Raw genomic sequence first — 20,459 nt, 5'->3', positions numbered from 1 at the left:
CCTGTAAAACCCAGCAGAAACACGTATTTTCTAAGACAAAAGGAACAATATTTGTTCTGTTGCAATAGGCAGAAATCAGATCACAAAAGCCTTTGCTGTGCTGGTCCTTGTAATGAGGTCCCTGGAGCCAATACTGTTTTACTGGCCTCTTTAGGCCAGTCATTTTAGGTGCAGTAGATTATGCTCATGCAAGAAACTGAGTTTTGGTTCTCTTTCTTACCCTGTATTTGTCCCTGCTGTAGAAATCCATGCAGAAACATGGATTCTTCTGCAGCACCGTAAGTCTCAGCCAATGCCAAGACACGGCTCAAACCCTCATTAGCAGAGGTAGTTAAGTTCTGCTCCTCAGGGAGAGTTCATGAATACTCTTTGCACCTGCAGCGCGCTTAACGCTTGCCTATGCCGAGCTGCGAGTCAGTAATGGATGATGCTATTCCAAGAAGATAATTTCTGAGCCTCAATTTTAGATACAACTAAGCATGTTTTTTTGCTCCTGGATATCAGCTCCCAAAACAGCCTCACTCAAGAAACCAAGGTAAGAAGAGAGAATTTTTAACAGAAGACTGAAATGCCATCTCCCTCTGGTTTGGCTTCTAGGTATGATTATAGTATTATAAATGCAGTGATTCTTTAGCTGGCTTTCTTTGCCCTTATGCATTTTGTGATGCTCCACTTTGGTGCAGCAGAAAACATCCCAAATCAAGTCATAACCTAGAACACAGATTTATTAAAATGCTCCAAAGGGTCCCAACCGATGGCAGTGTATAGAACTGGAGACCATGTCACAGGTTTCCTATACACAAAAGGGACACAGCTCTGGTTGAGCCGTGCCCTTCAGGAAAATAAGCCACTGCTGAGTTGGTGGCAGTGGCTTATTTCCTTTCAGGCCTTTGGAAGACCAAGGAACTCTGGCAAAGCTTCTCACATGGAGAGAGGAAGCATGATTTCATATAGAGACCTCTCTTTACAAGGTCTTTGAACACTAATTCCCTTAGTTCAAGGATGCAGTGTCAAGTTGAAGAAAACAAAAACACAGTGGAAAATATTCACCAGCCTCTGAAACGTGCACAAGATGGGGATGTGTATGTTTCTGAGCAAAGTGAGACTATTCTTCATGTATTTTGTGCCAAGAGAAACACACAGAGAAAGAAACCAGGCAGGCAAAGAGGCAACAACTGTGCAGCACGCCTAAAACTTTAATCTTTGTTTTACAGAGTACAGAGCTCTAGAGATTCAAGGCGGCACTCGTGTGCCCTGGGCCTCCATCCCAGCACGCCCCAGCGTTGCCCCTCAGCGAGACCCTGTCTGTGGTGACTGCTCTGACTTGCCCGGGGCCGAGGCGCAGGCCCCAGCTCAGGCAAACACTCACACCCGCGTTTCACTTCAGTCCACTTGTATGCATGGCAGCAGGTAAGTGCATATATACTTGAATGCTGCTTGGAATAGGGATGCTTTTACTTAACTAGAGGTTTAAGAGGGACTATATTTGCGTGGTCTTAACATGAAGGAGGGGGAATGCACAACATAGACAATCTTGTTCCCATTTCAAAGGTACTTTTAGCAGCAACTGGTATCTGACACAGTGGTAAAATCCTAAGAGACAGCTTAACCACAGAAGGGAGTACTAGGAAGAAATTCTATAACATTTAAAAATTATAGCTGTGAAATCACCGAATGCCCTTTAAAGCAGCTTCCCCGGGTCAGTTAGATTTTTAGGTTTAAATATCCTCTACTATCCTAATGCAATTAAGCCAGCTTGCTTCTTTACTTAGGTAATAGAAAAACAATACAGGAAAAACCTACAGAGTTCAGAAAAAAGGATTCTGGAAAATTAAAGTCTCTATTTTATTTTACATTGTAGGTTTTCGCTTTTCATCCCTTTGAAATACATTTAATCAGTTGATCATAAACAAATTGATATGTTCCTTAAACAGACATATTAAAAATGCAATTTTACACCACGTGATCCATCTTTTAAATATCCCAGCAATAGAACACTTAAAGTGAGGCTGGCTAATGTGAGGGTAAAATGCTTGGATAAAGGATGTCATGGTTCTAAGGAAGGACATGGATTAAAGGGAAGTGGGAGTGAAGCAGGTGATGCTTTAGTCTGAATCTGAACCGTCTTGCTTGTTGGTGTGGTACTGGCTGGCTGTTTCTTCCAAAGGAGCCATTGTACCATCCGGTCGCACTCCCATCGGTTTTATAAACTCATCTCTGTAAGAGATTGAAAAAGGAATATATTTTAGCATATGCACACACGTCAGCTCACATGGATATAGTGCAGTCACATTCAGTACATGCTTTAACGCATAATGAGCCTTTACAAGGAAGTAATTTCTGCTAAAGCTCTCTCTGGCAGAAAGAGAAACAAAAACCCTTCCCAAATAGGTGGGAGGGGAAGAGGAGGGTAGATAAAGACCTCATTCATGTAGCCAAACCTGCTTAGCCAATTAAAGGCCTCAGGGAAAGCGAGTGCCTGGTGGGCTCAGGTTCACCCGCTGCAACGCACACGGCAGCTTTTCTCCTGAGGGTTCCCTGCCCAACGCTTCTCCTGGAAGCTTCACCTGCCATTCTGGTGCCATACGCACACACAACGAAAATAAGCTATTTCGTGCAGATTTATCTAGTTCAGGGTAATCGTCGTCATCGGGGGAACACGCGCTGCCCACACCACTTCTGAGGGTGTGCAAGTACTTGTTGATTCATTTTCAAAAAAGGTGGCTGATTCTAGCACTACTGCTTTTGTTTGTAGCACTTTAATTACAGGATTGACAGCCATTTTAATCTCTTCAAAGCTCCAAAGGCCTCTCACCGGCTAATCCAATTATATCTACTCCACAAGCTACAGCCTCATCTAAGAGATGATTAATTATTGATTAAGCCAATCAGAAAGTATTAGCAAAGATTTATTTAATCCGTACTTTTTATCACCTAATTTATATGAGGATTATAGCCCAAGCTGGAAGGGCAGAGATAACATTCTGCACCTCTGCTCAGAAACAGAACACACCTCTGAATATTCAGGAGTCACCTTAAATAAGGTAGGAGAGGCTCAATGCCAGTTTAGTCGGTGCTTGCAAGGCAGCCCCTAAAGCTTGGCCAGTCTGCCCCTCCTGCGCCCCCCATGGAGCCACAGACAGTAAAACTCTAACTTAATTTAAAACACCATAAATGACTGGAAATCTAATTAGTCTTGCAATAGCTGGCAGCGTTAACTCAGGTTCAGGTCTTGGAATACGTGCTCATCTTTCAATCATACCTTTTTGGAGGAGAATGACCTCAAGAATAAGTCCTTCCTCATATTTTTAGTGTTAAAAGGTCAAGAAGACCTTTAAAGAAAGAACAAAGTCATCTTTGCATTAGCTCTATGCTGAGGAGATCCTAGTTTTTTTTTTTTTTTTTAAATAATGTAACACATGCTCTTAGGTTATAACATTCAAAATCACAGCCAGAAGTGATGGAATCATCTCATTTACTATCCCTCTAAATTTCATTTTTATTATATATAGTAATGACTAGTAAAGGGTAAAGGAATACCTAAAGAAAACAAAGAAACTGTTAAAAAGAAAGAAGAAACAGAAGAAAATAATGAAATAATCAAAATATCTGAACCAGAACAGGAAGCTTACAGGGGGATACAGGCAGGGGCTTAAGGATGGAAACAATTTGAAAATATGGATCAATTATGCATGACCCCATAGTAGCTGTAAGGCAATTCCTTGAGGGAACACCGATAAGCTAAGGAAAAGCTGGAGTGCAAGCACCCAGAGGAAAGAGGGAATATATTTTTCTATTTTTAAATGCATGACCTCTGACTGAATTTTTACAGATTGTGTTTTGTGCTGCAGAACACACGCTGGCCAAGCCAGCTTTGCGGCTCAGCCTTTGAAACGGAATGCAACTAAAGGACAGTGGGTGGAAAGCAAGGAGGTAACCTGCCAAATTGCAGAAAAGGCTACACATTTTCTCACTCCTCCACCCCCTTCCCCTGTAAGGATGCCTACAGCTGTCTGGAAACAGGAGCTGCTCAAGGACTTCTATCTACCTCATTTGCCCATTATAAAGAAATAGCTGTTTCTCTGCAATTCCTCCTTCACATTTCCATTTTACACCCCTGCTACACACATTCCAGAACAAAATACAAACTTTCTGTCTCCAAGTGAGTCCTCTGCAGAATCACTGGGCACTAGATACAGCAAATAAGACATACCCACACACAGGAGTCGAGTTGGGCGAGGGAGGGAAGCGTTCTGACAAATACACTGAGTTTTGCAGACAGAGCAACTCAGAAGTCTGAGTCACTGAAGGGCACTTGTGTATTCTCTCATGATGCTCAAAAGCCCATGCTCTCAGTCCTAAGATGGTGTGAAATAACAGGATCCTTAAGGTTGGAAGGGACCTTTAGAGATCATCTAGTCCAACCTCCTGCACACGCAGGGTTACCTGGAGCGTGTATCCTTTCACTGGTGAGAACCTGCTGCAAGCTGCAAACACAGCTCAAGCCCACTGATGTATTTCAAAGAGGAAAAATTCAGAGGTAGACGAATGGATGAAAGAAAAAGCTGGGCTGTTGCAAAGGTAACACGAGAAGTTTGGGAAAACGAAACTAAAAACGCATAACTTAAATAAAAAAACATTTCATTATTCAGAAACTGCATCTTTATAGTCAGCCTACAGCACAGGAGAGATGACTTCACCCCAGTAGGTGGCAGTGTGAATTCTTCTGTAGCCATTAAGATCTATATAAATGCACAAATGTGCGTATTTATACCCATTTGAACATCCTGATGGGGACCTCCAATACAATCTTTTTCTTTTTGCTTTTTTCCTCAACATTCATTTTTCTAACACAAACAAAGCATTCAAGCATTCTTGGAGACACACCATAATTAAACCTTTGGCAAAAGACATTCTCTTCTTCCACTTGCAGATCTCCCAAGAGTCTCTTCAAATATATCCATACAAGTTTTAGCTTCCTGCTTGCCACTTAGCTTGATAACGACTCAAAAACCAGTCCCTTGTTTTGAAGGGCACCTCTTTCTTGTCTCCTCTGTGTACTGTGAGGCAGTATTGACACATGGAATTAATGACAGTGTCTGTAATGAAACAGCCATCATGCAAACACCAGTCTGCTGCTTTGATAAAATGGCATGCTAGGGGCCTATTCACCCCCTTATAATTGAGCACGACATAATAGTTCCGATCCTTTCATGTAACATTATTTTCTTCTATGATTAGAACACAGAAGAAGAAGAAGAAGAAAAAAAAAATCTATGTAGCATTGCCTTCTTTCACTCCTATGATTAATTTTGTTTTTAATGAGTATGACTGCTTATTTAGGTAGCCTCTCTACCCTACTTGTTTTGTTGACTTCTGTTCAATGTACAACAAAACCCAGGCTGTGATAATTGGAGACCATTTCATCAGCAAAAGAATTCTTGCTATTAATACAAGGTTGGCTTGGAAAAAGCACCCTGACATTTTAAATTAATCAGTTAATATGCAATTCTACTCACCATTTAATAGGAAAAAAATGTTAGTGTATTTTTTCATACATTTTAATTAACACAAAGTATTTCTGATAACCTATGATATAAACAGACAGAATATCATACAACAACAATTTAATTCAGCTAGTGTTGATATTTTTAAAACCAAAAAGCTGAATTTTCTTTCTGCAAATTTAGAGAGTTTTTCAAAGCTTAAGGATGTGCCCCATATACAAAGGATATTGATTTACACCAGCCAGCAATTCTCAACAATACCCTTATTACAGACAACACCTATAGAGCCATCTCAGGGCCACATTCAGACATCCGGCAACTTACTTAAATAAAACCTACACCTTCCAGGAACTGCAGTAATCAAGATTTCCAATCTTCATTTATTTATAACCTATAGGATTCTAGTGCTTTTCAAAGGCGACCTCATCAGATCAGATTTGAGCAACAGATTCACTTCTATAAAAGCTTAAAAAAAAAAATCTGTGTCAAGATATCAGGGACAGAAAAGTGGTTCACACAAGTTCTCAGCTTTTCTTGATGCATGCCAAAAAACAAAACTGGTTATTTTTTATTTAACCTTGTTGGGATTCATGTAACTTTTGAACAGGCCAAAAGAACAAGAAAAACAAACAAACAAAAAAAACAAAACAAATCTGGGAAATAACTCCACAAACAACCTAAAAACACAAATCAAATTTACATCACCTCAAAGCAGTTTCAATTCTTCAATACCAGAATCCTGGAGAGCAAAAACCCACTGGCATCTTAGAGAAGAAGGCAGAAAATACCACTTCATTAGGGTTTCAATAGATGTGCATAAAAGGGTACAGCTTCCCTGCACAGCGTATGTAAATTGTTAGCAGACATTAATGAAAGGCTGTGACTTTTCATTAAAATGGTGCTGTTCTGCAAATCCATTTGCCAAGGAACTCCACCTGTCATCAGGTAACTTTCAAAAAAGAAAGGCAGGCAGTCACAAATCTAGAGCAACCTAGAGCCAGGCCAGCCCAACTACTCTCTTCAGTTGGGAAAGGAAGCAAGTTTGTTAGCCCTGCATTTTTTTATACCACAAAGGCACACTAGATTTTTATGGCTTAACTTCCAAAACTGGGACAACAGCAACTGTGCTAAGGAAACCAGAAGTGCAGTTGTCACACGAGTACATTCTGATCTCTTGTTCAAGATGCACAGGTCAAGATGAGCATCTGGTCAAGATGAGCAGAAGGAACCGTTACTACCCTGTTCCTGTCAAGTTTCCTCCCCTTTTACCAGCAAAGCCCTGGCCCAAGCTGAAACTGCTCAGTTCATGGTATGTCACTTCCTATGGCAGCAACCAAGAGCAGCCGACTTTGCAAGTCTGCCACCTGCAACCTGCCTCAAAGCCAGATCCAAGCCCAAGAATCAGCAGAAGTCTCATATCCAAGCACCCTCCTGCTTATGTCTGTAAGTTACAAGGCAAGAAGAAAAGGATATTCCATGAATACCCCATGAAAACTCCCTCCAGCAAAGGGCCCAAGCTGGAAGCAGAAGAGTTCAGCCCTAAAATCACAGAGGGCACTGCTACTATTAGCATATTACTAACACTTTATTCTTGCCTATAAGAAGAGCAGTTTTCCATTTTATTTAACATCTGTACCAAACCTACGATCACACTGAATTATACTCCCACATCCCCCCCAAAAAACACACCACGGCCTCCTGAAAACAAGTCATTTTTTTTCTTTTCAATTGTCAATAAATAAGAAGGGGGAGGGAACAGCCAAGTCATTTTATTCATGTTATCACAGCCCCTAAAGTGGTCAAATCATCAGAACTGCCCCGCAGTAATCACTAGAGCAAAAAAGGGAACAACATTACAACAAAAAGCCCCAGTCCTTCAGAGTTTCCAGTCTAAATACTACAGAAGAAAACTGCAGGTGGATGTAGCCGACTGAGAAAGCCCAAGGTAAGAGGCTGCTACTGGCCAAGGGGATGCGCAGCGCTCCCAGACAGCAGCTGCTGGAAAGGCTCCTATGTCACAGCAGTGCCTTTTGGATTTTTTCCCTGTAACAGTTATACTGAGACTTTGCCTTTAGTCTTTTAAACTTGCCTTTAGTCTTAGCTTGTCTCCAGTCTCAAGCTTCTTTCCTGAAATCGCAGACCATTTTGTCATTTCGTTATTGCACCCCCAAAGCTCTGCTTCTTAATCCTCTGGCCTACCCAGCAATCATTCCATTTTACACAGCAGTTCAATCTAGATTGTATACGAATTCTCTTTTCTTTATTAAGATAGTGACCACATATTACATTCCTTTTCCATGCAAGAAATGTGAAAAACTATACAATTGCTACACTGGCAGCCTTCTTGAGGTCCCTTCCTGCTTTTGCTCCTGAATTCAATATTTACCAGCTAATATGAAATCCAGACTCATCCCTATCTTTTGCAGATTCTTAACCTTTAGGAGAGCTGTAAAAACACTTAGTTTGATGAATTAATGTCACGAGTTCTTGCTATGTGAATATGCATTGACACTTGCAGGTACAGATGTGTTTCTGGTCTCTGTCTTCATATGTTTGAAGAACAATCCACCTAAATATTTATCTAGGCTAAGTTCTTACAGCTCAGGTCACTGACAAATAAAGATTACACTGTGTGTTCCTCACGAATCTTACACTTTGCTTAAACAGAAAACAAACTACAAGCAAGCAGTCTAACATGTTTACAACTAATGGAGCAGAAAAAAACCTGTAAATTCTGAGCATATTGAGTAAAGTAACAAATAGCTACAGTCACTACTATGGCCCTACTCCCTTTTTTGTATGGAGAAAATTGCAAATTCAAAAAATTTTCTGTATAAGAAACTTATACTTTCATTTTATTGCATTACCTTATTTATATTAAAAAAAAGTTTAGATGTCACATTATAATCCAGTCTACATTTATTCTAATACTACTATGATAATTCTTACTTGAAATATACTGTAACTGCTCTTATACATATAACTTCTGCTTTTGTTGACAGCTATTTTCATATTTCATTCCACCTGTTCTTCAGTTAAGCAACAGACATAAGTTGTTACCCTCAGACGACTGCTTACTGACTTAAGGGATATGAGTACACTTGCCTTGGGCTTGGATTTTGTCCAGTACTTTAAAGGGAGAAATTATTGTTGCTACCAGTCCAGCCTAACCGCCTAACCTCCTCATTTTTAGGCTATCCAATCCTCTCCAAATGTAATTCCCTGTAAAGTCTTATTAAATGTCACTCTTCTTTGAAGTGCTAGACATCTCTGCAGTGAAAGTAGCCCTAATCCTGCAAAGGAGTTGATTATAACATTATTTTTGAGACTAGGGCAGATAGCCAGTGTCTGAGGCCCCTCTCTCAAGAGCAGCTGTAATACAATACCTGGAAAGTTTATCAAACATGTTGACAAGTTTCATAGCTTCGTATTCTTTTTGTTCTTCTGTCATTTCATCCATAGGATTGGGCATCGGTTCTTCTAAGTGGCCGGTGATAAGGTTAATGCTGGAGGTGGGAAAACACTGTAGTTTACATTCTTATATAAATGTACACGTGCATTGCCCGTCTTTGCAGGCAGGATGCAGACAGAGACCATCAGAACAGCATGCAAACCTTCCACCATGGAGAGCCAACCCTCATACTGTTTCCATCCATCTTGTAGTCTACTCCTGTGATTCATTGCATTAACTTCTAGTTAACTACTCAGAAATGCATGTCCCACTAATACTTATGTTACACCCATACACAAATAGCTTGAAATAATGATATAAAGATAGATGGAAGGCAGAATGACAAATGTGTGTTCATCACTAATTTTCTACACGCTTAATTTTAAACATACGGACCAATTCCAGTAATATTTTCTTATTTTGAAATTTTGAAGTAGCTTATCATTCTTCTCAGGATCATTTTCGCTCAAACCAAACCAATGTTACATTGCAAATTCGCAATGCCAGTTGTTTTAACTGCTAAAGCAAGTCAGTTTGATACAAAAATGGTAAATAACAAAAGCAGAGTGACAATTTTGAGAAGGACTTTCAGAGCAGATCACCTTTTTAAATAGTGTAATCAAACGCTTAAAATTAGCAGTAAAGTCAGACTCATGAAGTGACTGACATTTATCTGGGATGTTCCACTTAAGTGTCACCTTTTAACTAAATATGTCATTTGTCTTTATATGCACATAACTAGATATATGAAAGAAGTGCAGAAAGAAAATAGCATGGAAAAAATCCTGAAGTTCAGTGATAAAAAGAAACCTCCTGTCTTTCAATTCTTCCTGTTTTAATAGAAGTAATATTGTTTCTGTAACTTTTTGTAGATTTAAGACTGCCTTCCATTCATGTTCCTTATCAAGAACCCTCCACTAAGCCTCAAAACCTCCCCAACATATACCTACTCACATCTGGGTATTTCTTCAAGAAAATTAAGTAAAGCCAGAAAAATAGCAGGCCCTTCAAGTGTGTTATCAGCAACCTCAGAAGATACTATAAATGGTGTTGAAACACGGGTCTAATATAACTCAGATTGAAACTTCCAGTTTCAAACAAATTGCAGTTAATCAAAATTAAGAGAGACAGCTTTTATAGGATTGCTGTATCCTTCAAAGATACAAGATTTCTCAGACATGACTTCTACAGAAGTTATTTCGCTCTTCTCATATTTATCCATGTGACTTAGTCAATTCTTTATGAAAATCTGAATATCAGGCAAGTTTTTCCTTCTTATCATGTCCCTTAAGAAATGAAGTCACATTTACTGCCTTTATTTCCTTTGTTACAGAAAAGATTTTCCATTTGCAATAGAGAGTAGACTGGCAGTTCCATATGAGTTCATTGAAGATCTGGGGCAAATAGCATTCTGATAGCTTTTTTTAGTATTTTTTTTTCTAAATGTGTTCAGTTTGTTCTCAAGGCTATTTTCTCACTTGATTTTTATATACTTTTTCAGATTCACAGCCTGTAAAAAAAAAAAAAAAAAAGTGTAGTCTCAGAACTCCCTCATATAGAACATGATGCAAGGAATTCCCTTGGCTTCTTTGCTATGGACTTGCCTCCTATCTCTGCCCTACTTATATGTCAGCTACCTAATGACCGTATGCACACTGCTGGCTTCCTGCTTTTGCTCAACCTTTGAAAAATGTTCCCTTTAGTTGCTAGTAAGCTGTTCTTCAGAACCTTTTTGGTCTGCTTTGCTACCATTTTACACTGTCATCTCTGATAGCCTTATTTATTTTCATTCAGCAATTCCAGCTTTGCACAATTTCATTTTAAGTGTCATTTAAATCAGTAGTGTAAATATATTCTGAAGGATTTCATCTTTATGTAGTTTCCCCTGCTGGGGTTAAATCATTACCATAGTGGATTTTGGAGGGGAGCCATCTAAGTATATTATAGTGTCTATTAGAGGCTGTCTCCTCAATAATTACACTGTGAGCTCAGTGGGAGACAGTAGTTCCTATAAGCACACATAATTCCAGAATTGGCATCTTAAAAAAAAAAAAAAAAATGCTATGTCAGAACTCCTAAACAGCAGTGGAAAATGTGAAACTGAAAACAATACTGTACTTGGGCTTTGCTGATTTGTATTCTTCAGTGTCTGTGTCTTCATCATCGGAGTACCAGTGCTCTCCTCTTCCTCCTGCCAACAGGCCCCTTGCTGCCAGCAATCCTGCCGCGTTACCGTAGCCTGTGTACTTTAACAAGGTGTCGACTGCAAAGAGTCATACAGAGAATCTGTTCAGCTAGAACATAGGTAAGCTACAAAACAACATGATTTGGCAACACAGCATTGTGTTAAGAGTGTTAATACACTAATACAAGACCTTACATAAAAGGGAAAGAAAAGACATTTATACCTCTCTCTTTACAAAGAACAAAAAGAAATTCTGCTGCAATTTGCTTTACTCCAAGGTCAACATGCGTCATAAGGCGTACAAGCTTGTTCCTCACTGTCGTGCCAACTTCTGGACGATTTGATACATCTCTGAGTGGAGGCAATACCTGGGACCATAAAAAAGGGGAAAGAAGGATGGAATGCATGGAAATACCTGCCAAACCCTTGCAAAAACTAACAGTCAGTAGGACAAGAAAGCACTGTAAGCTCTGCTCCTTCAAGGAACGGAACAAAAGCAACCCGGTTCTGCTTGTACTAGCAGTGATTTTTGCTTAAACAAGTATTGTTAACTCAAACACTGAAGAAAGGGAATATCTCAAATATTGCTGTTTTTGCAATCTGAACTCAGCTTCCTTGTGCATGTGTATTCTGACTCAAAACCTAGACTTTTTCATATACACAGGATGGAATGAACTGCAGAATAACCTGGGCTGTAGCGTGAAATATTTAATGGTCTTGAACACTCCTGTAACAAGTATGGACTTTCAGTGTTTTACCAGTGAATAAAACCCACCTTTTCATTGATTGCCATTAAAAACTGGAGGCCTTTTCTTCTAGATTATTTAATTTAAAAACTCATCTTCCATGTACATTTGCTATACAACTGTTACTGAAAGAGGATCCAGTAGCAACCAGTCCTTAAACAAATGAATACTACGGATGGAAAAATCAGGTCATGTGTTTTTCAAGCAAAATATTCAAGTTCTAGTTACTTTCCAAAACAGGGCAGATACCATAACTGCCATTGCACAGAGAACTGTAAAACGAAATAAGGCTTTTGGATACTCTAATGCTGATAGAGTGATGAGTGCCATAGGAAAGTTTGAACAGTGCACAATAAATAAGGCCCAAGGCTGACATTTAAGAATGAGGATAACTCAAATTATCAAACATTTGGTCACACAGTTAGCCACAGCATCCATCCATTCTGTGCACTATGTGAGGCAGCGTTAAGAGACTACATGCAATTGCATCCTGATGTCTAGACAACAATATGCAGTTAAAAACCATGCAGAAAACTTCATTCTGTAACTTCTCAATGTTTGGCTCTACAACTTAACAACAAAACAAAGCAATTAGGAGAGTCTGCTTGCAAAAGAACTGTTGCAAACAAATGAATAAACGCCAAGAACAATTTCCTAAAAAAACCCCTCAAAACATTTTTCCGGTGTAGATGACAGGAGGAACGCACATGCAGAATACTTTCCTTTCCATTTTAGATTCCACTCGTGAATTCGGGCACAGCTGGTATCTAAACTGGAACCCTGAAAACCACTGCAGATTATAGGAAGAAAACCCCCACCTCTCAGTTGGTTTCAACTCCTGTTTCTTTCTTGCTTGGCTTTTAACTTCTCTCCACTTGACTTTGGAGAAAACAAACGAAATACCCTCACTGCACATACTACCAGCCACTAAGCCATAAAGATGGTTTAGACCCACAACCATGGAACGGAAATCTCTTCTTTCCTGTAGAGAGCCTACCCAGGGTCTGCACTGTACTTAACAGCTCTTTTAAGAGACCATGTGATGAGATGTGTGCCTCTGTGCAAGAGTTTTGCTCTGCCAGAACAGCTGATGTACACTGTAACGTAAGCTTCAGTTCCAGTGACTCACATCTGCTGAGGCCCAGGTAGAAGCCACCAAAACATCCATGGCCTTGCTGGCTACTGTCTGGCTCTGCTGTTTCACTGAATGGACCAGGGATTTTTTGCTACACTGGACATAGGGGGCAGCCCTCACTGGAAACTTAATATGAAACCATTCTTACTTTGAAAGTATCAGCGTCTTTCACTGAGGTACAAGTCTCCAATTTTGCTATCGTACAAGCCTCGAATTTTGCTGTTAGATTTGCAAGCAGATTTTCATGAATGTTTTACCTACCTGAGCTTTGATAAACTTCCTGATATTCCTGTGAGTTCGGCAACACTCAGTTAATAAACTGAGAACTGGAGTCAAACCTTCTCTGTAGCTGCTTCCCTAAAACCAAAACAAATGTAAGTAATTTACTTTTAAGAGCAAGTTGCCTATTTCAAACCCTATGGGCACTTCAACAAAATCCCATGCGACAGCCAAAATACGATCGCAACACAGGTGAAAAGGCCAAATGTTCACTGTCTGGCACACAAACAAGTAGTACTTCAGACATTTATAGGTAGCTATTTGTTCCCACTTTTCAAAGTGTTTCACAGTGTAGAAGCAAGCACATTTCTACCAAATATGGTTTGTAGGTTTTATAAATAATTTAACATAACACGACAGAACTTTTTGCTCTATTAAAGGAGGCTCCTTTTATCAAGAATCTTTAAAGTCCATACCTTGTCTATTCTCTTCTCCATAAAATCCAGTAAAATTTGAATTGCTCCCATATTCATGCCATTGTATTTTATATCTGTTTCTTCTTGACATGATGGACTAATAAGAACATCCAAGCAAGAAACCGGCACATTGCTTAAGAGATTGATTGCATTGCTGAAACAGAATTCAAAGAGTCATTACTCATCTGTAAAGTAGAACTAAAAGCAGTACAACTCACCATAAAGTGTGTGTTCAACTGCGATTAAAAAGAGGCCCAGCAACTTAATGTTTTATTTTGTATTCTCTAAACCTTAAAAAACATGAAGTGCATCATGGCCTGCACACTGACCGTTGGAATGAGCAAGGAATGAGCCCAGCCACACGCGCTGTGCTCCAGCAGCGCCCTGCTCCTTGGGGGCCGTGCAGGACCCCGTGCCCTGGCCGCGGTGCCGCCGGCGGCAGCGTTACGGCCGCTCGTCCTGCACGACGGCAGGGGGACCTCGCACACTGGCTTGAGGCAGCCACAGTTTTTCCCTCTTTGAAGCTTAAGCATTCTACGATGCATCCGTATTGCTACAAGTGCCATGATAAAATACACCGTGGAAAATATTTCCTCGTCCTTAAAACAATGGGGTCTGGAAATGTCTTAGGTCCTCCAAAAGACTTGCACTCTTCCTTAAAATATAATGTAGAGAAAATATTAAGACATTTAATAAATAGTAAAAGATCCCAGTTTATTTACTCAGCAGAACTTTTCAACAGTTGCATTCCACAAAGCACTCACTAACAGAGACAATACTCTAAATCAAGCAGTAGGTTATTTCACAAACACTCCCACTAGCATCTAGCAAAACATAGATGTCCAGGTTTTGTTCAGCACGAAAGAGAAGTGCTTCTCACACAGCCATTAAGTGATTTAAATTAGACCATAGGGACCTCCCTCCTCTTCACATTACCTTACTTTGTAAGGCTCTTCTGTACGATACAGAATCGAGTTTGCTGCCTACCCTGTCCTCATTACTGATGTGCATTTGTACTCCTCCTGAATCTGATGCTCAGTTACACAGGTGCTGGAAAGATTAGGCTTCTGTCCTTATGACTTCCTGAAGACCAACTAAAATTGTAAGTGGCTGCATTTAGAAATAATACAGAACTAGGCAGGTTTACATATGCAGAGCCCAAAGCTAGCAACAAAACCACGAGCCCTGGAAGCGTTTCAAGGATTGACAAAATATTTCAAGAGCAGAGAGAACTTTCCAGACAATTTCACTTAACACATTAAATAATACTTTGAAGTAGCTAGTAGTAGCACTACTTAATACAGCTCTAACAAAGACCGAGCACAGCAGAAAACAAATTGAGACATTCAAATGTAATGCAGCACATTTCTAACAAATGCACTGGTTTAGTATCATCAAATTGGGAGGCTTTTTCACATGATGTCATCTTTCTTTGGCTCTTTCAGCAAGTGAAATGTGGACAACTTATGCATTCTGGAAGGGGTGTTTTCTTTGTTTCTAATTTCCATTTAAGATATTTTTTATATCAAAGAAGTTATGCCCTCTCCAGTAATTCAAGAATAGCAAGCAACAAGACTGACTGAAATTCAACAAATATTTGGTGGCTTCAGGCCTTTCATCAAAAGTTTTCTTTTTACTAGTTTCTTATTAAACAACCGAGTTCCCAAACACCTACAAAATTAATTTTCTGGATCACTGTGTCTGAGCTATTCTTTTCAATAAATGAAGCCCGGCTTTCTGATCTTTGTCACTTCACTGACAGTTTTATTTGTGGTCGAGGAGTGTATGAAATTCTCCAGCTACCGGGAAGTCAGTGGCTATGCACCGACCCGCACAATAGTGTTTGCATTCCTGCTCCAGGGGGTAGGAATACTGCGTATATTGCTCTCCCCTTTTCGGCTTCCTAGAGATCATTAATCACCGGGACATGACACCCACCCACTCCTGCTCCCAGCCCCCTCCTGCTATGCAAATCCAGGAGCACAGGACTAGTTGGAGCTGTTGAATGCCTGGACTAAAACCTTCTTGGTGGGCAAAAATGGCACTCGCGTGCGAGGCTTTAAGTTGCTCATGTTTGAGCACTGAGCAAGGACATGACACAATCACAGTTATGACAACAGTACAGGTCCTACGTTAGTTATTTTCCTTAGGGAACTTCTGCCTGTTGGAAAGAAAAGTCAAACTGTCAATCGATGCATCACAGTTCAGGGCTTGTATTCAGTACCTGGTGTTCGTTCAAAATAAATCCTCAGCATAAGCTTCCAGATCCTAAGCATTCCAAACAAAAGACTCTAACAAGCTGTCAAATCTCTTTATTTAAGCATCTTATATTCTATAGATTTACAAACTTACAGAAGCCTAAGCGATCAGCAGCTGTAAGAAACATACTTATGCCAGCCTGATGCTATATGAAGTTGATTCTGTCCTCAAGTCTGTTTATATTTTATTCTATTCTTTTTTCTTTAAGAAATGACTTGGTGATGAACTCCAGGTGGATTGCTGAGAAGCTAAGCTCTGCTCTGGCTTGCACCTCGTCTCTAGCAATAAAGGTTCAGAGTTTAGCATAACTTAACAGTTGACATGGCCTCATTTCATGACACAGCTATGCTAGCTGTGGGCTGCTAACACAAGTTTACTCATATCCTATTGAAACTCTGATCCTGAATGAAGTACATGGCTAACTTTCTGCATCAGGGCACTCGAGTGAGCTGTCCAGATCCTCTGAGGATTATAAGGAGCATTACTCCAGGCTGCAACTTTTCTATTTCAGAACTACCTTGTGATGAATTATATTAGGGGGGAAAGTATATTGAATTATTTCACTTTTTAACTTCTGTTCCACATATGGCATTATATATGGTTTCTGTGGAGCAGACAGCAGGCTATTATTTAAGTGACCGTGTGAGTAGCATGCAAAAACAAAATCCAGGTTTTACAGACAAGCTGGAATATTTGACTTGACACAAGGCAGTGCTGCTCGGACTCATTTTCCTTCTGCCTGTGTCTCCCTTTCTTTGACATTAGGAAGAATCCTTGAATTGGTGCCTGCAGAAGGGCACCATGTCCATGCAGACAGCAAATCTACACAAAATATTTATTCTGACTGACAAAAGCAAGGGCAGAAATCACATCAATATTAGACTGGCTCCCTAGCTGCCTACTTCTAGCCACAAAGCCCTGTTTGGTCCTGATCTGTAAGTGCCTGCAAAACCGAGAAGGAGAAGTACTAGCATCATAACATGCACCCAGCTTAAGATAAACTTTCAAGGGTGATATATTTTACAGAGTGTTAGCATAGTCCCATATTCCTGGGCTAGGAATCAGAGTACATTGTCACCAGAAGAGCAGCAGCTATACAGTAACTAATATCAGACAGAGTTTCACTGGCTTAAATACAGGAGGCATTATCTTCTTGTAGTTATGAAACTTGCCCAGATCTCTTCAATATTCCCAGGTATGGGGAAATTATTCCCTTTAAGCTCTCCCTTAAGGGAAGATGAGAGGCACCCACCAAAAACAGCAGCAGAGAAAAGACAAAAACTGCCTTTTAGGACACACTCACACTCGCTTATTATTTTTACACATGGCAGCTACTGTAGTGATACCCAGACTGGTCTGCCCCAACTGAGAAGAGCTCTGGCACAGAATGTCTGTGCCCAGCTACTCAGACTGTTGACTCCTGAGATCCTTTAAGATTTGAATCAAGTTCACTGCTGGGTGGGCAAAGCTGTATCCTCATCTGGCTCAGAACTAGATCTTTAGAAGATCTTGCACTTAGATGTTTTGAAGAAAAAGGCAATAGCCTTTTTCAAGAGATTGCCAAGAGATGATATGGGATAGTGTTTGGAACTACTATACTGGTGGGCTTGTGGGCAGCTGACCTATTCAGAAAGACAAAAATAACACGAAAGAAAGCTCATAGTTTTGAATAGGGGAAAACTAGTGTCTCAAAAAAAAAAAAAAAAAAAAAAGAATTTTGGTCGTTTTACATTTGCAACCCCTAATTCCAGCAGTTAAATGCAGGACTGAGAGGAAAAAAAAAAAAAAAAAAAAAAAAAAGACAACAAACCGAATAACCTAAATTCCAAGCTGATTCACTCACCTCTGTGTGCTTTAGAAAAACAAAACACATGCAACAGCAGTGATTTTTGAAATTCTATTAAAGTTGCCTAGAACTACCTGAAATAAAATATCAACCTATTGCTTCCAGGCCAGTGCATCAAAACTGCAGAAACTGCACACCACAACCTCCTTGTGTCGCTTCTCCATCAACATCTATGCAAAGCAACAATAGTTACATTCTACTTCAATTTCCACTACTCCTAGGACTCTCAAACAATTTCATCCTCAATTGCACGCAAAAGATTTTAGAAAGGTCAACTTCATTATCGTTGAATAAAAAAATAAACAGCCTTACCAGCCTCTTTCTCTTTCTTTGAACAGCATTTCAGGCAAAGAGCATTCATTAAGAACATGGATAGATTTTAAACAAGTTTAATAAAATTATAATTAGATATCAGCCAAAATATTTGTGCATAAATAACCTTTCAAAATAGACTGGTTCTGCAACTCTACCAACCTGTGTAATTCTTCAGTTTTGTCTTCAGTAGGGCCGTGGGTTAATAAGCAGTGTCGGAGGATGGCAGCCATGTAACGAAATTGATGAGATTCATTCTATATAAATATAAATTATGAAGATATTTTTTCATTTTGAAGATTGCAAGTGAGGATTTCAGGTCACTAGAATAATAAAAATTAAAGATGGAAAATACCTATTAGATCATAACATCCATCCCTATCAATAAAAGGAGTGTACCTTAGAGTTCACTGAATGCTTAGTGCAATGGAGCTGTGCTTGGATGGCCTTTTAGCATCCTTGGGGATTGCTTGCCCATCAAATGAGCTTTCACTGTCACAAAACACACTGGGATATTCAGGCCAGTTAGAATCATTCACTCAATTCCATATCACTATTCTTAGTTACACCTCTGCTATCTTCCTTTTTGAGATTTCATGCAGCCCTTTCCTCACCAATTTAGATTCCATTTGTTCGTTTTCTTGCTTCATTCCCATCTACTCTTTTTGCTGCCAACAGTCTCATTTCCTCCACCTGATCTGTTTCCTTTTCTAACTCGCTTCTTTTCCCTTGACATTTTCTCTCCACCTACTTATAAACTTCTCTACTCTCATCAACCTTATTTGCCCTACTTTTGCACTTTCCAAGCATTTCTTCCCACCAAGTCCCCATCAAACAGGGGCCACACAAAGTGTACCGATAACTGCAATCATTTCATTACACATAGCATGGTCCTATTCCTTTCTTTATTAGCTCTTCTTGGCATCTAACACACTTTCAAGTGTTTATTCTAGCACAAAGCACCCAATGCATCACTGTAACATCAATGTCCAAATCTGCCAACTGCACCAGCTTGGCTGGCTTTGCTACGTTGGTATCATCTCCAGTCATTAAATATTGGTGTTTTCAATTATTCTTTTTCCCCAGGAGGGCTCTCATTTAGTTGTCTTCCCATATGCCTAACCTTCCTGGGTCTCCTTTTATTTTCCATTCCCTTTAAAGTTTGTAATGTCTTCAAATTCTGAATCTTCAGCACACTTCATTAACATGCTGTTTACTCTTCTTGCAGATCATTAAGATTTCCACAGGGAGCTAAGCAGAACGTCACTGAACATCTCCTTAATGGTTCACAACTAACGAAGAGTTCTTAAATTTAGTTTTTTTTTTGTTGGCCTTTATGAACTTCTAACTATAAATGCTTTATTTCAAAGCAGAAAATAAGCTTCTCCAGCCTCAGAACACCCTAAGCACTCATCTAACTTATAAAAATTAAAAAAGGTTACTAACACCAGAATTTCCTCAAAGCTGAGAGATTTCTCTGTTAGCTAGTTGTTTGAGTTCTCTGGGGAGAAAAAGTTCAATGGGACAAATCTCCCCTATTCCAGAAGGACAACAGTGTTACGAGGTATCTTCACAAAAAACGTGTGCTGTATTTCATCCTTCTTTCAGAACTAAATTGAACTTACAAAATACTGGTGATCTCAAGAGAGCAAAAGAGCGTAACAAGGTGAAAACAGACTCAGATTCTCCAATAGGACTTCTCAAGAGGTGAACATTTAACATAGCTTCTTTATCCAGCTTAATATCTGAATTTACTTCCTTCACACAGAAGTATTTAATCACAGGTAGTTCTTCTAAAACTCTTATGCCACAGACATTCATACGGCTGTGTTATTTACTTGAGTTTGGGTCATTTTTTTCTGATCTGAAATGAAATCATCTGCCTAGACAAAGAACATTTTCTTCCTTTGCGGTAAAGGAAGATATTTCCAGAGATAAAGATATCTTGAATACAGGACTAGGCCAGAAGCATAAGAAAATCTCCATTTTTTCATATTTTCTTTTTATTTTAAATACTGGCTATTCTGATTTCTCCTATCTTCCTCTTAACCGTGGGTAATTCAACACTTCTTTTAGAGTGCTCTTAGACTATTTTAGCAAAGAACGAGTTTTAAACTCCATTTTCAAGTTTCATATTCCTTACCGAATCTCACCTAATATAACATTAATATCATATTAGCTGTTCATCGGTCCAATGCACTAAGCAGAACAATTATTTGTCCATTTTAACTTCCACAAACTTCTACATAGTTTTATACACTGGGTCACAATTACAATAGCCAAAGAAAAGGTAATAACACTCTTTCAGAGTCAATATGATGTG

At 39.5% G+C, this 20,459-nt stretch overlaps 1 protein-coding gene across 1 annotated transcript in view; it reads right to left on the bottom strand.

The window, feature by feature from the left end:
• Positions 1-1,911: 1,911 nt before the first annotated feature.
• Positions 1,912-20,459, bottom strand: part of RIC8B (RIC8 guanine nucleotide exchange factor B) — a 29,177-nt gene continuing 10,629 nt past the window's right edge. Inside the window, exons 4-10 of the mRNA XM_088521671.1 lie at positions 18,299-18,393; positions 13,720-13,873; positions 13,286-13,381; positions 11,367-11,511; positions 11,077-11,221; positions 8,894-9,013; positions 1,912-2,217 (exon numbers count right to left, since the gene is read on the bottom strand). Of these exons, the coding sequence (XP_088377797.1) occupies positions 2,106-2,217; positions 8,894-9,013; positions 11,077-11,221; positions 11,367-11,511; positions 13,286-13,381; positions 13,720-13,873; positions 18,299-18,393 (867 nt within the window). The 3' untranslated portion in view covers positions 1,912-2,105. The remainder of the gene's footprint in view (positions 2,218-8,893; positions 9,014-11,076; positions 11,222-11,366; positions 11,512-13,285; positions 13,382-13,719; positions 13,874-18,298; positions 18,394-20,459) is intronic.

This window comes from Tinamus guttatus, unplaced genomic scaffold (assembly GCF_059628265.1).
Source record: "Tinamus guttatus ecotype Peru unplaced genomic scaffold, ASM5962826v1 Tinamus_guttatus_pri_ptg000125l, whole genome shotgun sequence".
Lineage (NCBI taxonomy): Eukaryota > Metazoa > Chordata > Aves > Tinamiformes > Tinamidae > Tinamus > Tinamus guttatus.
The sequence above is the reverse complement of the archived record's forward strand: the minus strand, read 5'-3'. Positions and strand labels throughout refer to the sequence as shown.